Genomic DNA, 18,492 nt, shown 5'->3' with positions numbered 1-18,492 from the left:
GCATACATCCCTATTTCCCATTACATATATGAGCACATAATTACGTTTTTACTTAATTCTAAAGAATAAATATATTTTGTGCAAACATATAATAATGATTTTGAAATTATGCCTTTTTTTCTTACTAATACAGTGCAGTGGCTGCACCCTTAGCATCAAAGGGCTTTGTGATAAGTAAAGTTGTTAAAAAAAATCTTACTATTAGTATACTTAAATATTTTAGTTACTTTAATGTTTTAAATATTATTTGGAAAAAAAATTGAATTACGTAAAAAGGCAATACAATCTTTATAGTTTTTAAAAGCGAAGCTTTTCTATAATTAGGGTCGGTCCTTCCGTCCGTACCGGATAGCTTTTTTCGTTAATTTAGGCATGATAGAATTGTCCTATCTATTTCAAACTTTGCATGGTGATTCCCTTAGTAGTTAGGTACTATTTAGAAAGCGTAGCAACTCTGTAAGCATTACCAGAATGTCCGTACGTTCATTTTAAACATGTCGTTTTTTTTACTTTTTTAACAACAAATTTTCATGTGATCTAATCATCCGATTGATCTGATTTTTGGTATATAGTTCTTGGGACAACAAAGTATATTGTTATAAGCGAAGAAACTCTATAATCAAGTTCTAAAAATGTAAGTATGTCCATAAATATTATTCTATGCAGCAGTTTTTCAAATTTACTTACAATTTTGGTTCGACTCTTATACATTTATATTCTGATTATTCAGTTCTGACAATATACAAATGTTAATGTCCGTTTGTCCTACCGTTTCATTGCTTCGCTTTTATGGATGTTGTCATCCTTGTTTGTTTACAAAAACACAAAGTAAAAAGGATGAAGACATTAATTACAAAATAATCTTATAGCAGTATTCATTTATAGGTATAAGAAATAAGAAATAAAACATAATTCAATCATTGAGAAAAAAAAATGCGGACACCTTTGAAATATCACAAGAAAATATTACATGGTACGTAGGTAGTTATTGATTTTAAATGAAAGGAAATAATGTCCATTTCAAAACCTTTCTATGCTTGAGTATAAATATGAAAAAAAATTCTCTGAGTAGTAATAAAATACAAATATATCAAAATATTTATTAAAAAGTACTTTAAAAACTACTTGTATATAAAGAAAAGAAAGAAAATGAAAATTTATAAATCTTTGACTAGAATACAAAATACTTTTTTATGAAATGTTTAGGTAGGTAGGTACTTTTTCCTTTAAGTTCAAATATAAATATCAAAGCTCGACAGGCACTTGAGGTTTTCCAGATTTTTCTATGGGAATATTATTTCATTTTTCTTGACATCTACCACTTTTTCAAAGTATTGAGGTGGAATAAAACCATTTTCATCTCCTGGGCTGAGTATCACATTATTGCTCGACCTAAAATATTTATCTAAATTCTAATTGTTTTAAAACAAAATTTGTATTTTTCTGTATATGAATGAGATACAAGCATAGAGTATCAAGGAATTTCTTTAGAGTTAGCTAAGTTTCGTGATTTAAAAATTAAACAATTGAATATTATGACTATTATCATGAAGTATATTTGCTATTTAAATTGCCACGTGGCTGTTCTTCCAAGCTATTCAAGCTGATTAAAAACCTTAATGGCAAGAATTCCAGTAGCAATAACCAAGCCATTAAATTTAAAGGTCGCTACTTAACATCCTCACTTGAAATAGCTAATGGTTTCAACAAACAATATTCTTCAGTTGTTCGACACCAGAGTTCTAAAACATCCAGGAAAATAACAAAGAATATTAAAAAGAATAGCCTCGAAAATCCCATTTCTTTCACTGCCAAACAGACTGCAGAAGCTATTAAAGCTTGTAAAGCCTCCAAAGCTGCTGGACCAGATAATATCTCAAAACTGCACCTAAAACACCTTGGACCTAAAGGATTAGAATATCTTACAAAGATATTTAATGTCTCAATGGCAACAAGCATCATACCTGATATCTGGAAAACTTCGGTCATTATCCCTCTTTTAAAACCCAACAAAGATCCTCAAGAATCCAACTCCTACAGACCTGTATCCTTACTTTGTCCTGCAATAAAAATCCTGGAACGCCTCATTCTACTCACCCTCACTGAAACCTTGGACATTCCTGTTTTCCAACATGGATTCCGCAAGAACCACTCTACAGTCTCTGCCTTAAACGACTTCAATGACCAAGTTGCCAATGGTTTCAATAAACACAGACATCCAGATAGAACAGTTTTGCTACAGATTGATCTTAGCAAAGCTTTTGATATGGTATCCCACGATAAGCTTCTTCAAGACCTGGGACAATCTGCACTTCCTGAATTTCTAAAAAGATGGTTCTGCTGCTATTTAAAAGGGCGACAATCTAAAGTTAACTTCAGGAATGTAACATCTAAATGCAGAAATATAAGAGCTGGAGTACCCCAAGGCGCTGTAACATCACCTATTTTATTTAATTTCTATCTCCGGAACCTGCCTAAACCTCCAAATGATGTTCAAATAATACAGTATGCTGATGATATCTCTATCTATGCTACTGGCTTGGACATAGATGCTCTTACCAAATCAATCAACAACTATGTTCCCAGAGTCACTGAATTTCTCAATGAGCGAGAGCTAGTAGTATCACCTGAAAAATCCACAGTGACACTTTTCACTCCTGATACCAAAGAGTTCAAAATCCATCCACAAGTTATGATTGATGACATACTTGTCCCTCTAGAACATCACCCCAAACTCTTAGGTGTCACACATGATACTATGTACACTTTTTCCACCCATATACAAAACTCCACTAACTCTGCCAACACAAAAATAAACATCATGAAGTCACTCTGTGGCTCCGACTGGGGCCAGGACAAGGAAACCATGACAACGACCTACAAGGCCATTGCCAGAAGTGTGTTGGAGTATGCTTGTCCTATATGGAGTCCTGTTATATCAGAAAACAGCTGGAAAAAGCTACAAAGATCCCAGAATCAAGCTCTAAAACTCATCACTGGCAATCTAAAAATGGCGTCAGAACAACACATTCATCAAGAAACTAAGATTCTACCAGTTAAAGAACACTGCCTGATGAAATGTAAACAATATCTACTGACCTGCCATCAACCCGACCATCCAGGGTTTAAAAACATTCACAGACCACTGCCAGCAAGAAATCACCTGAAACCGACAATACAGAAATACAGAAAATGCATTAAAAAATACCTTCCCATTAATGCAGAAAACAGGAAGACTAAAATCAAGGCCATACACACATCTGAAGTAAAAACTGCTCTTGAAAATCTTCCTCCTAACAGAGTCCTTGGAATTAAACCACCGGACATTAATAAAGAAGAACAAACTCTTTCTAGACATGTCAGATCTCAACTCTCTCAATTGAGATCTGGCTTCAGCCGCAGACTAAACAGTTATTTACACAAAATTGACGAAAATATTGATGACAAATGCCCTAGCTGTAAAAACTCACCACATGACACAAGACACCTGTTTAACTGCCCAGACAACCCGACTAAATTAGATGTTTTATCACTTTGGACAAAGCCAAGATTGGCAGCAGATTTTCTTAAACTTGACGAGGGTTCTACCTGGCCTGATTAAATTTGCAATGAAATATATGAAGCTAATACATGTGCGTTAGCAGATACATGTGACCGTCCTCTGGAGGCTAACCAACCAACCAACCAACTTAAAAGACATCGCTTTAAAAATAGGATTCATATTGATATAGCAAATATTTATCAAATACTACCTTAAAAATTGTATTCCATCTCGAATAGCAGCTTCCATATCTATGTAAATAAATAGCTGGCAGGTGTTCCGCATTCCAGATATCACACCTAACAAATAAGAACTTGTAGTTATTGTTATACAGGTAACTAGCGGTTGCGCCTATAAATATTAATTTGTGGAAATAAATGTATATAGTAAAATAGCCTAAAATCATGCCAAGAATAGTGTTCAAAATAATTAAAATTCACTATTTAAAAATAGTATTTTGATTTATGCTGGATGAGATTTAACCATCAGACGAAAAGAAATACTTTGGTTTGAGCTATGCAAAATTATATTAGATAGGTAGATAATTTAACAAAACTAAGTTATTTGACTGCATTTCTAACGGACTTTGTAAAGTATGACAGATGTCCTACTTTATTTGCATCATAAGGAATGGATTTAAATCGCCAAAGATGAAAATTGAACAGTGAGCTAACCATTCCTAACCTTTAGATATGTTTTAACTAGGGTTGGCAATCCGTATCCGTATCCGAATCCGCCCAATGTTTAGCCAAATCCGAATCCGTAACTCGTTTTTTAATAGCGGATTCGGATTCTTAATTGGTAGGCTAAAATTAGCATCTTGAGTTTTTCTTTCAACTCCGCCTTTTTGAAGGCAAAGATTATTATCATTGATTCATTATATATAATATCTTTTTTAATCTGATTCGATTCTCGGAAGTGAATTATAGAATACGCCAAGAACATTAATTTTTAGGACATATGTAGCACTTTTAATTTTTAATTTAAAAAAAAGCCTTTTAAAATATTGCTAGAATCCGGAATCCGCCAAAAATAAGAATCCAGAATCCGCGGGAATCCGCCTTTTTTTGGACGGATTATATTGTAAGAATCCGAATCCGTATCTGGTCCAAAAATTTGACGGATTGCCATCCCTAGTTTTAACGTAATAGTTTTTGGAGCGAGGGGGTAGGGTAGTTCCAATAAAGAAGATATTAATATTATACCTTTATAGCCAGGTTGACCGGCGGCACAATGAATATGTTGTCTGTTCATTCGACTCAATCCTTTCTGTCTAAATAAACAAGGATGCTATTAAATAGGGGAATATTATTGTACTTAAAAATAATAAATGTATAATTAATAATTATAGATGTATAGGACCTTTTTCGTAATCTAGCAAAGGGGGGGGGGAAAATGTGGTGACTCGTGCCACGACATACCAGCAATTTTATTTTGGGTGCTACTCCCTTAGTTTTAGAGATAATTGGGTGAAATCTTTTGGGCTGGGTCACTAATTACCCCAACTAGAGGTATCTTTCAAAAAAAACGGCGGCGGGTCCGCCGCTCCCGCCGTTCGCCGCCATTTTCCGCCGCCGCCAAAAAAATTTTTTTTATTGCATTTCTCGCCGAATTAGGCAATTTGGAATCATTTGAGACCATGTTATTTTTTTCAAAAATTTTTCCCCTTATAACCAACCCTGCGGGGGGACTTAGTCATTTTTTTTTCAAATTCTCGTTTATCAAGGTATATCTTAAATTCAGTGCCTCTCCTAAGCTTTTAAAGATATTGAGACAAAACCTTTTGAGGTAGATCAGTAAAAAATATTTGAATAAAAAATGGCGGCGATACCGCCGCTCCCGCCGTCCACCGCCATTTTCCGCCGCCGCCGCCAAAATTTTTTTTATTGCATTTCTCGCCTAATTAGGCAATTTGGAATCATTTGAGACCATGTTATTTTTTTCAAAAATTTTTCCCCTTATAACCAACCCTGCGGGGGGACTTAGTCATTTTTTTTTCAAATTCTCGTTTATCAAGGTATATCTTAAATTCAGTGCCTCTCCTGAGCTTTTAAAGATATTGAGACAAAACCTTTTGAGGTAGATCAGTAAAAAATATTTGAATAAAAAATGGCGGCGGTATCGCCGCTCCCGCCGTCCACCGCCATTTTCCGCCGCCGCCAAAATTTTTTTTATTGCATTTCTCGCCGAATTAGGCAATTTGGAATCATTTGAGACCATATTATTTTTTTCAAAAATTTTTCCCCTTACAAGCCGTCCTGTGGGCAGCGGAAAATGGCGGTGGATGGTGGGAGCGGCGGTATCGCCGCCATTTTTTATTCAAATATTTTTTTGCTGATCTACCTCAAAAGATTTTGTTTCAATATCTTTAAAAGCTTAGGAGAGGCACTGAATTTAAGATATACCTTAAGTCCCCCTGCAGGGTTGGTTATAAGGGGAAAAATTTTTGAAAAAAATAACATGGTCTCAAATGATTCCAAATTGCCTAATTCGGCGAGAAATGCAATAAAAAAAATTTTGGCGGCGGCGGCGGAAAATGGCGGTGGACGGCGGGAGCGGCGGTACCGCCGCCATTTTTTATTCAAATATTTTTTACTGATTTACCTCAAAAGGTTTTGTCTCAATATCTTTAAAAGCTTAGGAGAGGCACTGAATTTAAGATATACCTTAATAAACGAGAATTTGAAAAAAATGACTAAGTCCCCCTGCAGGGTTGGTTATAAGGGGAAAAATTTTTGAAAAAAATAACATGGTCTCAAATGATTCCAAATTGCCTAATTCGGCGAGAAATGCAATAAAAATTTTTTTTTTGGCGGCGGCGGAAAATGGCGGCGAACGGCGGGAGCGGCGGACCCGCCGCCGTTTTTTTTGAAAGATACCTCTAGTTGGGGTAATTAGTGACCCAGCCCAAAAGATTTCACCCAATTATCTCTAAAACTAAGGGAGTAGCACCCAAAATAAAATTGCTGGTATGTCGTGGCACGAGTCACCACATTTCCCCCCCCCCCCTTTCTTTACATTCTTTTTAGCGACTCGGCTGTATTTATATTTCCAACGTTATTTGCTGATATTCAAAGACCCAATGGAAAGTCGAACCAGGGTCCCCACTCCGTGGGTAGAATAACATATACTTAGCTCGTGCCCCCTTTATTCTTTTACTTTAATCTTAAAATAAACGTAAGGAAATTTTGGTAACTGAATTAGAGTTGTTGCGTTTCATGATAATGCCATAACGTTTTACAAAATGGCATGATAAACCAAAACGATAGTTTTTTTTACCTAATAGCATCCCAAACTCTGTAGTAGGTACCATGGATGACTGTAGGAAATTCCGCAGGGTTGGTTATTACTTCCATTTCTACCTCAACACTCTTTATACTGTGTCCCTTCATAATAAATATATCATACATAAATATAGGGTTATTTTATATCTAAAGGGTTTAATATTATAGGAAATTCTGCAGTTTTGGTTATTACTTCCATTTCTACCTCCACACTCTTAATACTGTGTCCCTTTATAATAAATATATCATATATAAATATAGGGTTATCTTATATCTATAGGGTTAATATAGGAAATTCTGCAGGGTTGGTTATTACTTCCATTTCTACCTCTACACTCTTAATACTGTGTCCCTTTATAATAAGTAAAAAGCTAACTACTTTATATAATCGCTAGTTTATCTACGCTATACTACAAAGGAGACGATTAAAGTTTTTTGAAGATCAACCTACAAGATCACCTGAACTGGAATTGGCTTTAGCTGGATATTCAGAATTTTTATCCATTTTAATCTAAATGCTTTGTAGGTAAAACTATTAAATAGATTTTGCTCTTCACCTAGAAAACTTATCCAACGTTATGTAGCAAATTATAGACTTCAATCTTAAGGCAGGAGAGGGGGCATATTATATATCACCCCTCCTCCTCCAAGAATCAAGATTCAACCTTTAATAATTTTCTTTTCACCTGATTTGCTCTGATTAACAGTCTTCCATCTGTTTCATCTGTTTTTAGTGTAAACCTTTGTTTTTGACAGCTGCCAACCACGCTCTCCACATTGGCCACACTGAACCCTTTTGGCAATAAATAGGTACCATTTTTTTCTTTTTTTTTTAAAGTATTTTAAAATAACAGGGATACAGAAATAAGACAATCCTAATATATAAAGTAATAACCTTTTTTCTGTCTGTAGCGAAGGATCTCGCTGTCCTCCTTTACAGTGAAGCTTCTTAAAGGTCCTAAGGTGGTTTTAGGCTATTTTTTGCCCATCCATATCCCTTTGATTATAGAGCCCCTAGCTAGATGCTAGGGGCGCAAAAAAATAAAATAAAGTGGTAAACGTCAATTTATCATTGGACTGAATCTGGCTCAATTGGGGATCTTAGGGGAAAAGACAATGGAGGATTTATTAATATATCCCAAAATAATAAACGTAGATTAAAATTATAGGTGGCAAAGTTTTAACACTAATAGTTAGTACCTAAAGTTTTCGAGACACCGAATATGATAACAAGGTTGTAAAACTTTGAGTACCAAATCCAATATCCAATATCTTACAAACCTCAGTCAATCTTTGTCTAAAAGTCTCGACTAGGACTGAGTGAAAGAACTATTAATGCCTTGCCTTTGAATTTCTGATGTTTAAGAACATCTTCAACAAGTAGAAATCCTCCAGGTAGAAACTTAAAACCTTGCTTCTCAGCATTATGCCTTAGTAACCAAGAGAGCGCCTAAAATAAGAATAGTTGGTTATCGTATATTATCATAGACAGTTTTCCGCTGATAGTAAAATAAATTATAGAATTAATAATGGTTTTGTTTTGCCCCGGAAGCCGAAGTCCTCGGCCAACTTAAGAGTGATTTGTTTTGTGATTTTTATAATAGTAAAATTCTCTATAATGTGATACGTAACATAATTCTTCAGTATTGGATCAGTACCGTTTTTAATCCTGCAGAAATAAATTGGATTCGGAGCTCTACTACATTAGATATTCTGGCAATGCTTTAGCTTAAGAATTTCTACTATTTATAGATGACTAAGTTCATATGACTAAAATACAAAAAAAATAATATCCTTCAACCAATAATGTGGTCAGATTGTTACTACACTGTGCCCCATATCGTCCAATTAAGGGATCAATTAACTAGACCTTCTAGATAACTACATGCCTTTACAGTATTTTCATGATTTAAAATTCACTAAACCTTTCAAAATGGTTTTCCTGTTAAATCAAGTAATAAAAGTTTTTTGTCTGAAGCTTAAGATCTCCACAACCACTGAACTGAATCTATTTTAGATAAGCTGCACATAGGTCCTGTGATGGTTTTATGCTATTACATTTACATGTCTTGAATCCATTTTCCTAGCACATTTGAATACATAGCCCCTAGATGCTAGGGGCGCAGGCGCTTGTATTGAATAAAATATTGACCATCACAAAACTTAATGCTTTTCAATTTGTCTGGAAGCGCTTAGCAAATGTAGGGGAGTTAAAGATGCGTCACTGCATCAAAAGACAGGTTTAACTTAAATTTCTTAATGACATGATATATACCATCGCATTATGTCTGTTTATTATAGACCATAACCCACAGTGCGTGTGCGTATGAAGGTGCTTTGACTTTTGTGTCAGAACCTAAATTGACAAGGTTCTGACACTGTGAACCATTTTATAAAATTAACGGACATATAAAACAGAGGGCCAATTCAATTATTTTTTAACGAAACCTTCGAATTTACCTTGATCTGGTTTACATATTATTATTATTAAATCCTTTTTACCTTTGAAAGTTTAACTAAATCAAAGTCAGCTGACATTTTAAATGACCTAAGAACAATGTTTTTCTGAAATAAGATAACAACATTTTCTATTTGCTTTAAGTTTTATTTTATTTATGATGCATAATCTTAAAAAATATGTATATTGTATATTTATAAATAACAAAATATTGGAGCATTTACTCCAGAGCTCGATCTTTAAATCATTTATAGGTGATTTAAACCGGGGCGATTCATTTGGCGCACCATCAAATTATTAATATCAATCTTTAAATCGAATTTGCATGGGCGATTTGAATCGGGCAGTGGCGCGGGCCCGGCGCGGCAACGCCACTCACCGAGTGGCATTGCCGGTTTAAATCGGGGTGATTTATTTAATAAATAAATATTTTTTTTTAATTACTTTAATATTTTATTGCAAAACTATTGTGAAAACATTTTTATAGTTATTTTTAAAATAAATTATATATTAATGTTTTATATAAAATACCATGCTGACACGGAATTTTACATAAAATGCCTTACTGACACGGCTTATGTAATAAAGTTGTACTGGCGCGGATCGATATTTTATTGAGTGTCGCAAGCGATTTAACAACACCGCGCCGAAAATCTTTTAAATATCAATGTTTTATAGGCGCGCTGTGGCTAACCACCAGCGCACCTACAAATCACCTCTGAATCGCCCCGATTCAGCGCGGCATAAAAACGATTTAAAGATCAAGCTCAGAATGGCTTTGAAACCAATTAATATCCGCTGGGGATTAGAACCGGTTTTAGGCCATATTGAAAAATAATACCTATCATATCGTACTATAGGCAATTTTCTACGAATAATAAAATAAAAATTCTAATACTAACAACAAATTTGATCGCCAGGGCCTAGCCCCTTGTGGCTAACAAAGCTGGAATTACTAATATTCATTATCATTTTTACATCCGCAGAAATCTGCCTATAATAAGATGCATAAATAGCTATCATCTACTTTAAAAAATCAAATTAAAACGTTGTAATAGGTGTAAGTTTTTTTTTGACGGAGAAAATCGACGAATTTCTTGAAAGATAATTTATTCATCGGTGATGGTCCAAGGTTTAACCGAGGGTGGCTTCAAATCATACATATTGTCTTTGTGTGGGTTAGGATGGTGGTATACAGGTGGCTCACTCAAGCTTAGGCCAGATTCCTCAATTATCTGAAAAAAGAAGCATTTTTAAAGAAAGGATTACCTATACATTTTAAAAATTAATTTAGTACACTAAAATAAGTCTTTTTACATTAAGATCCCCCCACACCCTAGTAAATTACTTAGGCATTCTTGAGTATCTTTACCCTTTTCTTTTCTGGGACTTGCTGGAATTGAAGAGTGTGTCAACAAAAATGTGTGACATATTAAATATTTATGTTAACAGAATATATTCTTGTTAATATCTTGATTGCATGCTAAAACTAAAGCAATGGCTTTTAAAAAATCTTTGTCGTAGACATTTTTAAAGCTAGATTTTTTTTGAGATAGGCATTATTCAAGATAGGCGTTTTTTGAGATGTTCCAAAAATATTTGAAAATTTACCTGAATAAAATTTTGCATCTTATCTTTCTCCCTCTCTGTTTTGTCAACATCTAAATACACTTCACTTACACCTTAATAGAAAACAGTATGTTAAGAATTTACCTAAATAATTTTAGCAGCATATTTTAATACTAGAGGTGGCGTTCTAAAATTATACCGCTATAGGCTAGATTGAATATCAATCTTTTTCTTCCATGGCCTTCATTTTGTCTCTCTTTCTTTAAAATATTTTGAGATCTAGTATTTTTTTGTTTCCAATTATCGTCCTGAAAGCCAGGTCCATCATTTATTCCCTCGGGTAAGAAATATTCATTCCTAAACAAAAAACTGGACAGGAATATCATTCTCATTTAAACAAAAACTCATTTTTATGCTAGTAAAATGTGGTTTAATTTTGGTTTTTAAATTTCATTTATTTCCCTGGTATAATTTTTCTTTCTTTTAGTAATTAATAAAAATTATAAAATCTTCCAAAAAAATTAAAAATCTTCTAAAATCATACCAGGGAAATAAATGGGGTATTCCTGTCCAGTTTTTTGTTTAGGAATGAATATTTCTTACCCGAGGGAATAAATGATGGACCGATAGGTCATCATTTATTCACAAGGGTAAGAAATATTCATTCCTAAACAAAAAACTGGACAGGAATATCATTCTCATTTAAACAAAAAAACTCATTTTTTTATGCTAAAATGTGGTTTAATTTTGGTTTTTAATTTTCATTTATTTCCCGGCTATGATCATTTATATCTCTTTTTCTTTTCTTTTAGTAATTAATAAAAATTATAAAATCTTCCAAAAAAAATTAAAAATCTTCTAAAATCATACCAGGGATATAAATGAGATACCAGGGAAATAAATGAATATTTACATCCACTATTTAAGGGGTTGTTTATATGGGAATGTATATTTAAATATAAAATTTTAGTTTAATATCTGTACGTGTCGCTATTAGCAAATTATTCTAAAACTAAGTTTTCTTTGATTTACCTACTATTTTAGAAATTTAAATTTTCTATTTTATAAATAGAAATTTAATACTTTAATATAATTCAAATAGCAACATGAAATAAAAGAAATGAATTTATTCTTCATATAGTAAAATAATGGGTCTTTTCGTTCAGGTCAATGAGAATTTATTATGGATTATTGGACCACTATGAGTATTAAACATTTTACCATTGGAAGACTCGAGCTCATATATAGACATTTATTTTCTATATAGATCTGTCATGGATCTTGATGCAATAAAGCAAGCCGTTTTATAAAAAATCTGTCGAAAATAATTCATAAGGTAAAAAACAGAAAAAGTAGTCGCTCATATAGGTATAGAATAAACGATTACAAGTACTCTATTATATGTGAAGCTTTTTGAAACGCATGAGGCAACAAAGCTAGAGAGAATTTAAAAAAAAAAAATAACTAGAGATAATTATGAGATAACAGATAAGACACACAAATTATTATGAAAAGGCAACTGTTGATTCTGAAAGTAGAAAATAGTATAATAGATTATAAATGCTATCTAGCGTTTTAATGCTAAATTCACTTTTAATACCATTCGATTATATCAACGATTTACAGATAAAACAATAATCTTGTCTAAAGAGGAAACTATTTTCAAATATTCAGGACCAGTTATGAAGTTATTTCAATAGTTTTAATCAGTTACCTAGTGTGTTAGTTTCATCTTAAAAAACTGGAATATTTCAATGAACCTTTAAAGACCAGAATTGATCCTTCCCTTAGTGATAAATGCGAGAAACCCCCAATTATGATGATTAAGTTACCCCTTATGTAAATTTAATTCATTGGTTGAAAATTTTGGACACTGTTAGTTTGTATTATACCAATGCAATCAAGATCTAATAAAATTAGGGGGACAGTATAATTTGCAGTTCAATGTCCCCTCCCTCCCTAATAACACCACTGATAATTGTTCAAGTTATTTACCTGTCTGAAGACAACGCTGAGCAATAATTTTAGCCACTGCTTGGATGGCAGCTTTATCATTCAAATTGTATAACTGCTTCCTACACGTTCATTTTTATCAAATATAGATCATTTTTAAAAAAATGTTGTCTGTATGTCTGTCTATGTGTCAATTGTGATATCATATCATACAGGTCAAGGAAAGGTTTTTGCCTAACTATTGTATGGAGGATGCCTGAACCTTAAAGAAAAGACCTTCATCTCTGACAAAATTGAATGTGGATAATCAACTTATCCCTTTCCCAAAATAGCTATAAACCTTCCTAGGACCTATAAGAGCTACACTGCAAATGAGTACCATATCAGTTCAGCGGTTAGCGAGAACGTTCGGTACACACACATACAGACAGAAACAGATCTTGTTACTTTTTTTTATTAAGATAAACATCCATTATGGAAACTTTGTGTATGATTATATTTATTTCCTGATAGCAACTTCAGTTGTGGAAGCAGAAGCAACCTCTCGTCCAGTCCAATGAGTTACCTGAAATCATTAGTTTCAAGAAAATTTGGCAATTTTTGTTGGAACATGGACAATTTTTAGTTTATGAAAAGATGGTTTTGTAATGCTAATGGCAAGAGGCGGACATCCAAAGCATCCTAGATTAATTAGGCTCGGTTAGACTAAGATTTTAAAACTGTAAGAACCATTCTTGTAACTATACTATGTCCAAAGTAAGAGTTAGAACAAAAATGTGGTTACACACGAAAAGACAGACGAAAAAGTAAACTTTTTGGAGACCTTTGTTTTAGATGTCCCAAGGCCCATACAATTATATATATTTTTTTTAATTGGTGGAAGCATATTATATATCTTAAAATGATTTTTTTAATTAAGAAAAACATGTCTATATGATTTTAGGCAATTTTCTTCCCTTTAATCATAAAAATGTAAGTGTATCCACCCTTGAGCAATCAAAGTTTTCATGAAGAATAGTTATTTCTCGTATCGTATTATAAACGGCTTTCCGCGGATATAGAATGTACAATTATAAGATTAAAACTAGTTTTTTAGCCCCGTGGTGCCGAAGGCACCGGCTAAAAAAACTAGTTTTAATCTTATGATTGTACATTTCTATATTCGTAGAAAACTGGATATAATACGATGCTAGACATAGTTTTTTCGTATGGATGAGAACCGGTTCCTATCCACCGGATTCGAATGAATACGAGAATAGTTATTTCTCGCATCGTATTATAAACGGCTTTCCGCGGATATAGAAAGTACAATTATGAGATTAAAACTATTTTTTTTAGCCACCAGGTGCCGCAGGCACCTGCTAAAAAAACTGGTTTTAATCTTATGATTGTACATTTCTATATTCGTAGAAAGCTGGATATAATACGATGCTAGACATAGTTTTTTCGTATGGATGAGAAACGGTTCCTATCCACCGGATTCGAATGAATACGAGAAAAGTTCTTACCATTGCTGTAGTATGTCTGTTAGATATTTCCAAAGATAATTTATTCCAGTAAGACCGAGTGTTGTAATCAAACTGAAATCCTTGAGGCTTGCGTCCTGATCATTAGGAATAGTAACACAAGTGTAAAAAAATTGGAAAAATGTAAATCTATGTAGAACTATTTCACCTCAAAATTACCAGCAAGTCAAATTATCTTTACACATTATTAAAATCAAAATAACATTGTTAGTAACAAAGCAAACAATATGTTATTTTGGATTAGCAAGAAAGTTTCAGGCAAAATAAAAGATTTGTTCTAGAAAGTTTATGTTACTATAATAGATAAAGGACATACTTGAATATATTAACAGATGAAAAATTGTCATCCATTTCGCGTACTAATATGGACCTCATTTATTGGTCAGTTCGTTCATCCATTAAGAGCTGAGGGAATGGGGTAAAGAGGGTGGATGTGAGGTATCATTATTTTAGCCAGCTGCGAGCATCTCTTGTTCAGAGTTCATGAAAATCTGGAGCATTATCCAAGTAATATTATATCGATTCTAGTTTATGTTACTATTCTTTCCTATTTGCATCATTTCCAAATTCAAAGGATTTCTATTCCGAATTCTTGGGGCAATTTCATCATTGCTCGAATATGGCGCGTCCGAAGCTCCTAAAGCACTTGCAAAACACCGCCTAGCGGCGACATTTTGAACTAAAATGTTGCCGTTTAATCTTGGAACTAGGCTTTTCATGTTACTAAATTTTACCGCCATTTTTAAATCTGAAAAATAAAAAAATATAATGTAAAAAATAACAAGAAATTTCACATATTTTCTTCAATAATATGTGTTAAATACTGTTTTCTTTCTGTATGAATAAGAAGGTGTATTAAAAAACATACAAAATTAATGGTAAAAAAAAGGTATCACATTTTCTTTACTCTTTGTCAGGGAGGCAAAGGAAGCTAGCAGAAAAATCGGCTATTCTACTTTATTTTAAAGTGGGCCATAATGAACAAACTTTAAGAGAAAGGATTAGGACCCTAGGTTGAAATTAGGTTCGGATTTTGAAGTATATATCAGTTTCTCGGATATTACTAATACATAAAACAAAAAAAAAATAGGAATAGTTTATCTTTCAATTACCCTCTACCTGTTTCCCTGACTTATCTATTTTCAATTGCAGATATGGATATTAAATACGTGGATATTGTGACAGAGGTCAGAGGAGGGGTTGGGGTAGACCAAAAGGAGGGTTGGGGGATCATTATATTAGACAGCTGGAAGAATCATTATATAAGGGTATTCGAGAATCTATCACAACATCCACGTATTCTATATCCATTATTGTAGAATGCTTGTTAATTCTGAACGAATATTCCCGTAAGAATATATCCGCCTCCACCAGACATCAGCACTGTTGGATGGGTTCTTTGAGGCAATACCTTAATAAATGTAATTTTTAATTTTAATGTCGTCTTAGTTTTTTCTTGCAAAATACATTTTATCATAAATATCTATTCTATAAACATTAATATAATAATATAACTTTTTTATCTTTTTGTCAGCTTTTTTATAAATGTAACAAACTATACATTATGATTTGGATCTTTTACATAGAACTTATTATCTATCCCATTACTAATTTTCATAATCTGATAATTCGTTTGTCATCTTTGATAAAAAGAAGAAAAAAATCTCCAAAATGGTTGTCCATTGAAATATTTATTCTTTTAGGGAAGCTTCATATATGCTTGCTTTGGTGTGGTTCCTTCTCTTCTAAAGCAAAGCCCCAATAGAGTTAAACCTACCCTTTCATTTAATCTATTGAATCAAATACTTCTATCCTATAACCAAATCCATATTATTATTCATCTATAACTATACCTGATGGCTTCTAAGCCATGTTTCAGATAGATTGACCATAATAGCCAGTCCATCATCCTTTAGCATCATGTAGGTCTCCATCAAAGGTTCCTAAACAAAGAACATTGGTTACGTCCAGTCGCCATTATTCTTTGAAACAGGTTTTAGGTTATTTTTCGTGCTGCTTTACTAACTTTGAATTTTAACTCAGGGATCTAAAGACAAAGGCCGATAAACTGATAAGTACATTGGTAAGTACATTCCCAATGATTATTACAAAATTTACCCTCTATAGAATACTATTAGTCGTTCAAATGTTTGGACACCAAACTTAATAAATCAACCAATTAAAATTCAATAAAAGTCCCTAAAGTTGTTAAGCCATCTATTAAGAAAACTTAATTATAAAACTTTAAGAACTAGCGAATAAACAGCCTAATGTCCCCTTTTTCCATGATTTTTTTCTACTTCACTTCTCGAGGCCGGCAGAATAAATAAATAAGACTTGTAGAGAAGCTTCGCTTCCATCCGCCTGTGTATGTACGTACATGTTCTCACCGAAGCTCGGGGATTTAAACGCCACACAGAGAGAGAGTGTCCTACTAACTTCAGCGTGTAGAGTCGAGTTAAAGAGATACTACGATATTGTAACTTTTTATTTTTATAAAAGTTTTGACAGAATCTCTAAAACATAAGGTAGTAAAGATTTTTGTCTACATCTTGTGATTTTGGTTACTACTAAACTGATTAAATTCTACAGGGAAGTTGTAAGAAAGTTCCCAGGATGGTTAAAGGCCATTTTATTCCCTACTCTTTTTATGTAAAACCAATAGACACTAAGGGAGCAGCCGATCCATCAAAATCCATTCTAACATCAAGTAAGTTAAATGTCAACAAAGAAAGAAATGTAACAAATAAATGATATAAAAAAATAAACTTGTAAAACTTTGCGAACACTGTTATATAATTCCATTCCCCCCTTTAAATAAGACTAATATAACTTATTTGTTTAATGAAATTTTAGAATCCAAAATAAAGATGTAACATAAAGTATCAAATATAATTTGAGACAATTGTTGAAAGGTTTTGTCAATATATGTGTATTCGAAATGATTTTTGTTTGTTTTCAGAAAAGATGAAAATTGTTTCTGATATTTTAATGGGACTTTTGGTATAAGGGTTGTGTGATGTAAAGAAGACATTTTTTCCCTTTTCTCTGAGAGGTAAGGGGAGGGGGGGTAACAATATAGCGCGGCATTGTGTCTCTGATGCGCTTACATGAGGCGCCATGAGGGCCAGTGTTTGTTTTGATTTTGATATGACTTTAAACCCAATTTGTTATAAATATTACAATTATACAAATTCTTTTATAAATGTGAATGGTTGTCTCTTAAGTGTTTGTACAAGAAGATTTTGCTAACCAACACTAGACCAATATGACTTCCAAGAGAAACCGCCCCTAGAAAATGTTGCCCAACGATAAAACTTTTATTTTTGCTTTAGCTTTTTATAATTAAAGTTTGAGTCTCTAGTGGCGCAGCTGCTGGTCAAAAACATAAAAAAATAAATGAAAAGATAGCCATTCATAACTTTTAAAGTCAAACGTATATCCTTATACTAAAGTAACAGGATGTTTGTTTGTCTGTGTGTCTGTGTATCTGTACTGAAGGATCTCGCTAACCACTGAACCGATCGGGTTCTCCTTAACAGGGTAGCTTCTCATAGGTCCCAAATATGAAAATACCCCCCAAATAAATTTTTTTAAAATTTTTAAACTAAAATTATAAATTATGAAGGGGGGCATCCCCCCCCCCCCAAAAAAAAAAAAATTCCACACCCCAAATTTTTTTTACTTTTTCTTATAAAATATAAAAAAAGAAATTGGGTTATCAAATTCGACTCCCCCCTACTCAAGTGCCCCTAGAGGGCTCTAGGGGCGTAGCCGCTAGTACAATAATACTATAAAAGCAGATATTTTAAAAACGTGGAGTGCCCCTTTAAAAATATTATTTCCTTGTGTGCACGGAAGGGAAAAGCTCTGGTAAGGTGAATGAACCCTCACATATACCTACATATATCTACCAAGATTTCTCATTTCATTTTTATAAGCATGTGGCATATTTTCAAAAAATCTTAAATCCGCAAAACACATGCCTTCTTAATTATAATTACAATCTTTCTAGAGGATTTATTGTTTGATTTAGACAATGGATAAAGAATGTGTTACAGGAAATATTTTTGTCAATTTAAGTGGCTAACATGGACATCAATTATTGGTCAGTTCGTTCATCCAGTAGGAGGGTAGGGATGGCGTAAAGGAGGATTGGGA

At 33.2% G+C, this 18,492-nt stretch overlaps 3 protein-coding genes across 4 annotated transcripts in view; all 3 read right to left on the bottom strand.

Annotated features, from left to right (window-relative positions):
• Positions 1-833: 833 nt before the first annotated feature.
• Positions 834-9,387, bottom strand: Tpt (tRNA 2'-phosphotransferase). Of its 2 annotated transcripts, XM_080147576.1 has the most exons (8): positions 9,328-9,387; positions 8,170-8,275; positions 7,512-7,618; positions 7,154-7,177; positions 6,821-6,903; positions 4,747-4,814; positions 3,753-3,840; positions 834-1,392 (listed from the first exon to the last, which is right to left on the bottom strand). In XM_080147576.1, exons 1-8 carry the CDS (start codon positions 9,361-9,363, stop codon positions 1,284-1,286), a joined length of 621 nt encoding a protein of 206 aa, XP_080003702.1. In that variant the 5' UTR covers positions 9,364-9,387; the 3' UTR covers positions 834-1,283. The 2 variants fall into 2 exon arrangements, with proteins under 2 accessions (XP_080003702.1, XP_080003700.1); XM_080147574.1 differs by lacking the exon at positions 7,154-7,177 and having other exon boundaries at positions 6,821-6,927.
• Positions 9,388-10,032: 645 nt separating this feature from the next.
• Positions 10,033-15,078, bottom strand: mRpL18 (mitochondrial ribosomal protein L18). The gene is made up of 6 exons (XM_080147573.1): positions 14,881-15,078; positions 14,314-14,410; positions 13,314-13,370; positions 12,848-12,929; positions 10,895-10,965; positions 10,033-10,518 (listed from the first exon to the last, which is right to left on the bottom strand). Exons 1-6 carry the CDS (start codon positions 15,069-15,071, stop codon positions 10,393-10,395), a joined length of 624 nt encoding a protein of 207 aa, XP_080003699.1. The 5' UTR covers positions 15,072-15,078; the 3' UTR covers positions 10,033-10,392.
• Positions 15,079-15,110: 32 nt separating this feature from the next.
• Trmt6 (tRNA methyltransferase 6 non-catalytic subunit) overlaps positions 15,111-18,492 on the bottom strand; it is a 29,162-nt gene continuing 25,780 nt past the window's right edge. The window contains exons 15-16 of the mRNA XM_080147571.1: positions 16,185-16,274; positions 15,111-15,742 (exon numbers count right to left, since the gene is read on the bottom strand). Of these exons, the coding sequence (XP_080003697.1) occupies positions 15,659-15,742; positions 16,185-16,274 (174 nt within the window). The 3' untranslated portion in view covers positions 15,111-15,658. The remainder of the gene's footprint in view (positions 15,743-16,184; positions 16,275-18,492) is intronic.

Source organism: Acartia tonsa, chromosome 14 (genome assembly GCF_053477335.1).
Source record: "Acartia tonsa isolate MP-2025a chromosome 14, ASM5347733v1, whole genome shotgun sequence".
Lineage (NCBI taxonomy): Eukaryota > Metazoa > Arthropoda > Copepoda > Calanoida > Acartiidae > Acartia > Acartia tonsa.
The sequence above is the reverse complement of the archived record's forward strand: the minus strand, read 5'-3'. Positions and strand labels throughout refer to the sequence as shown.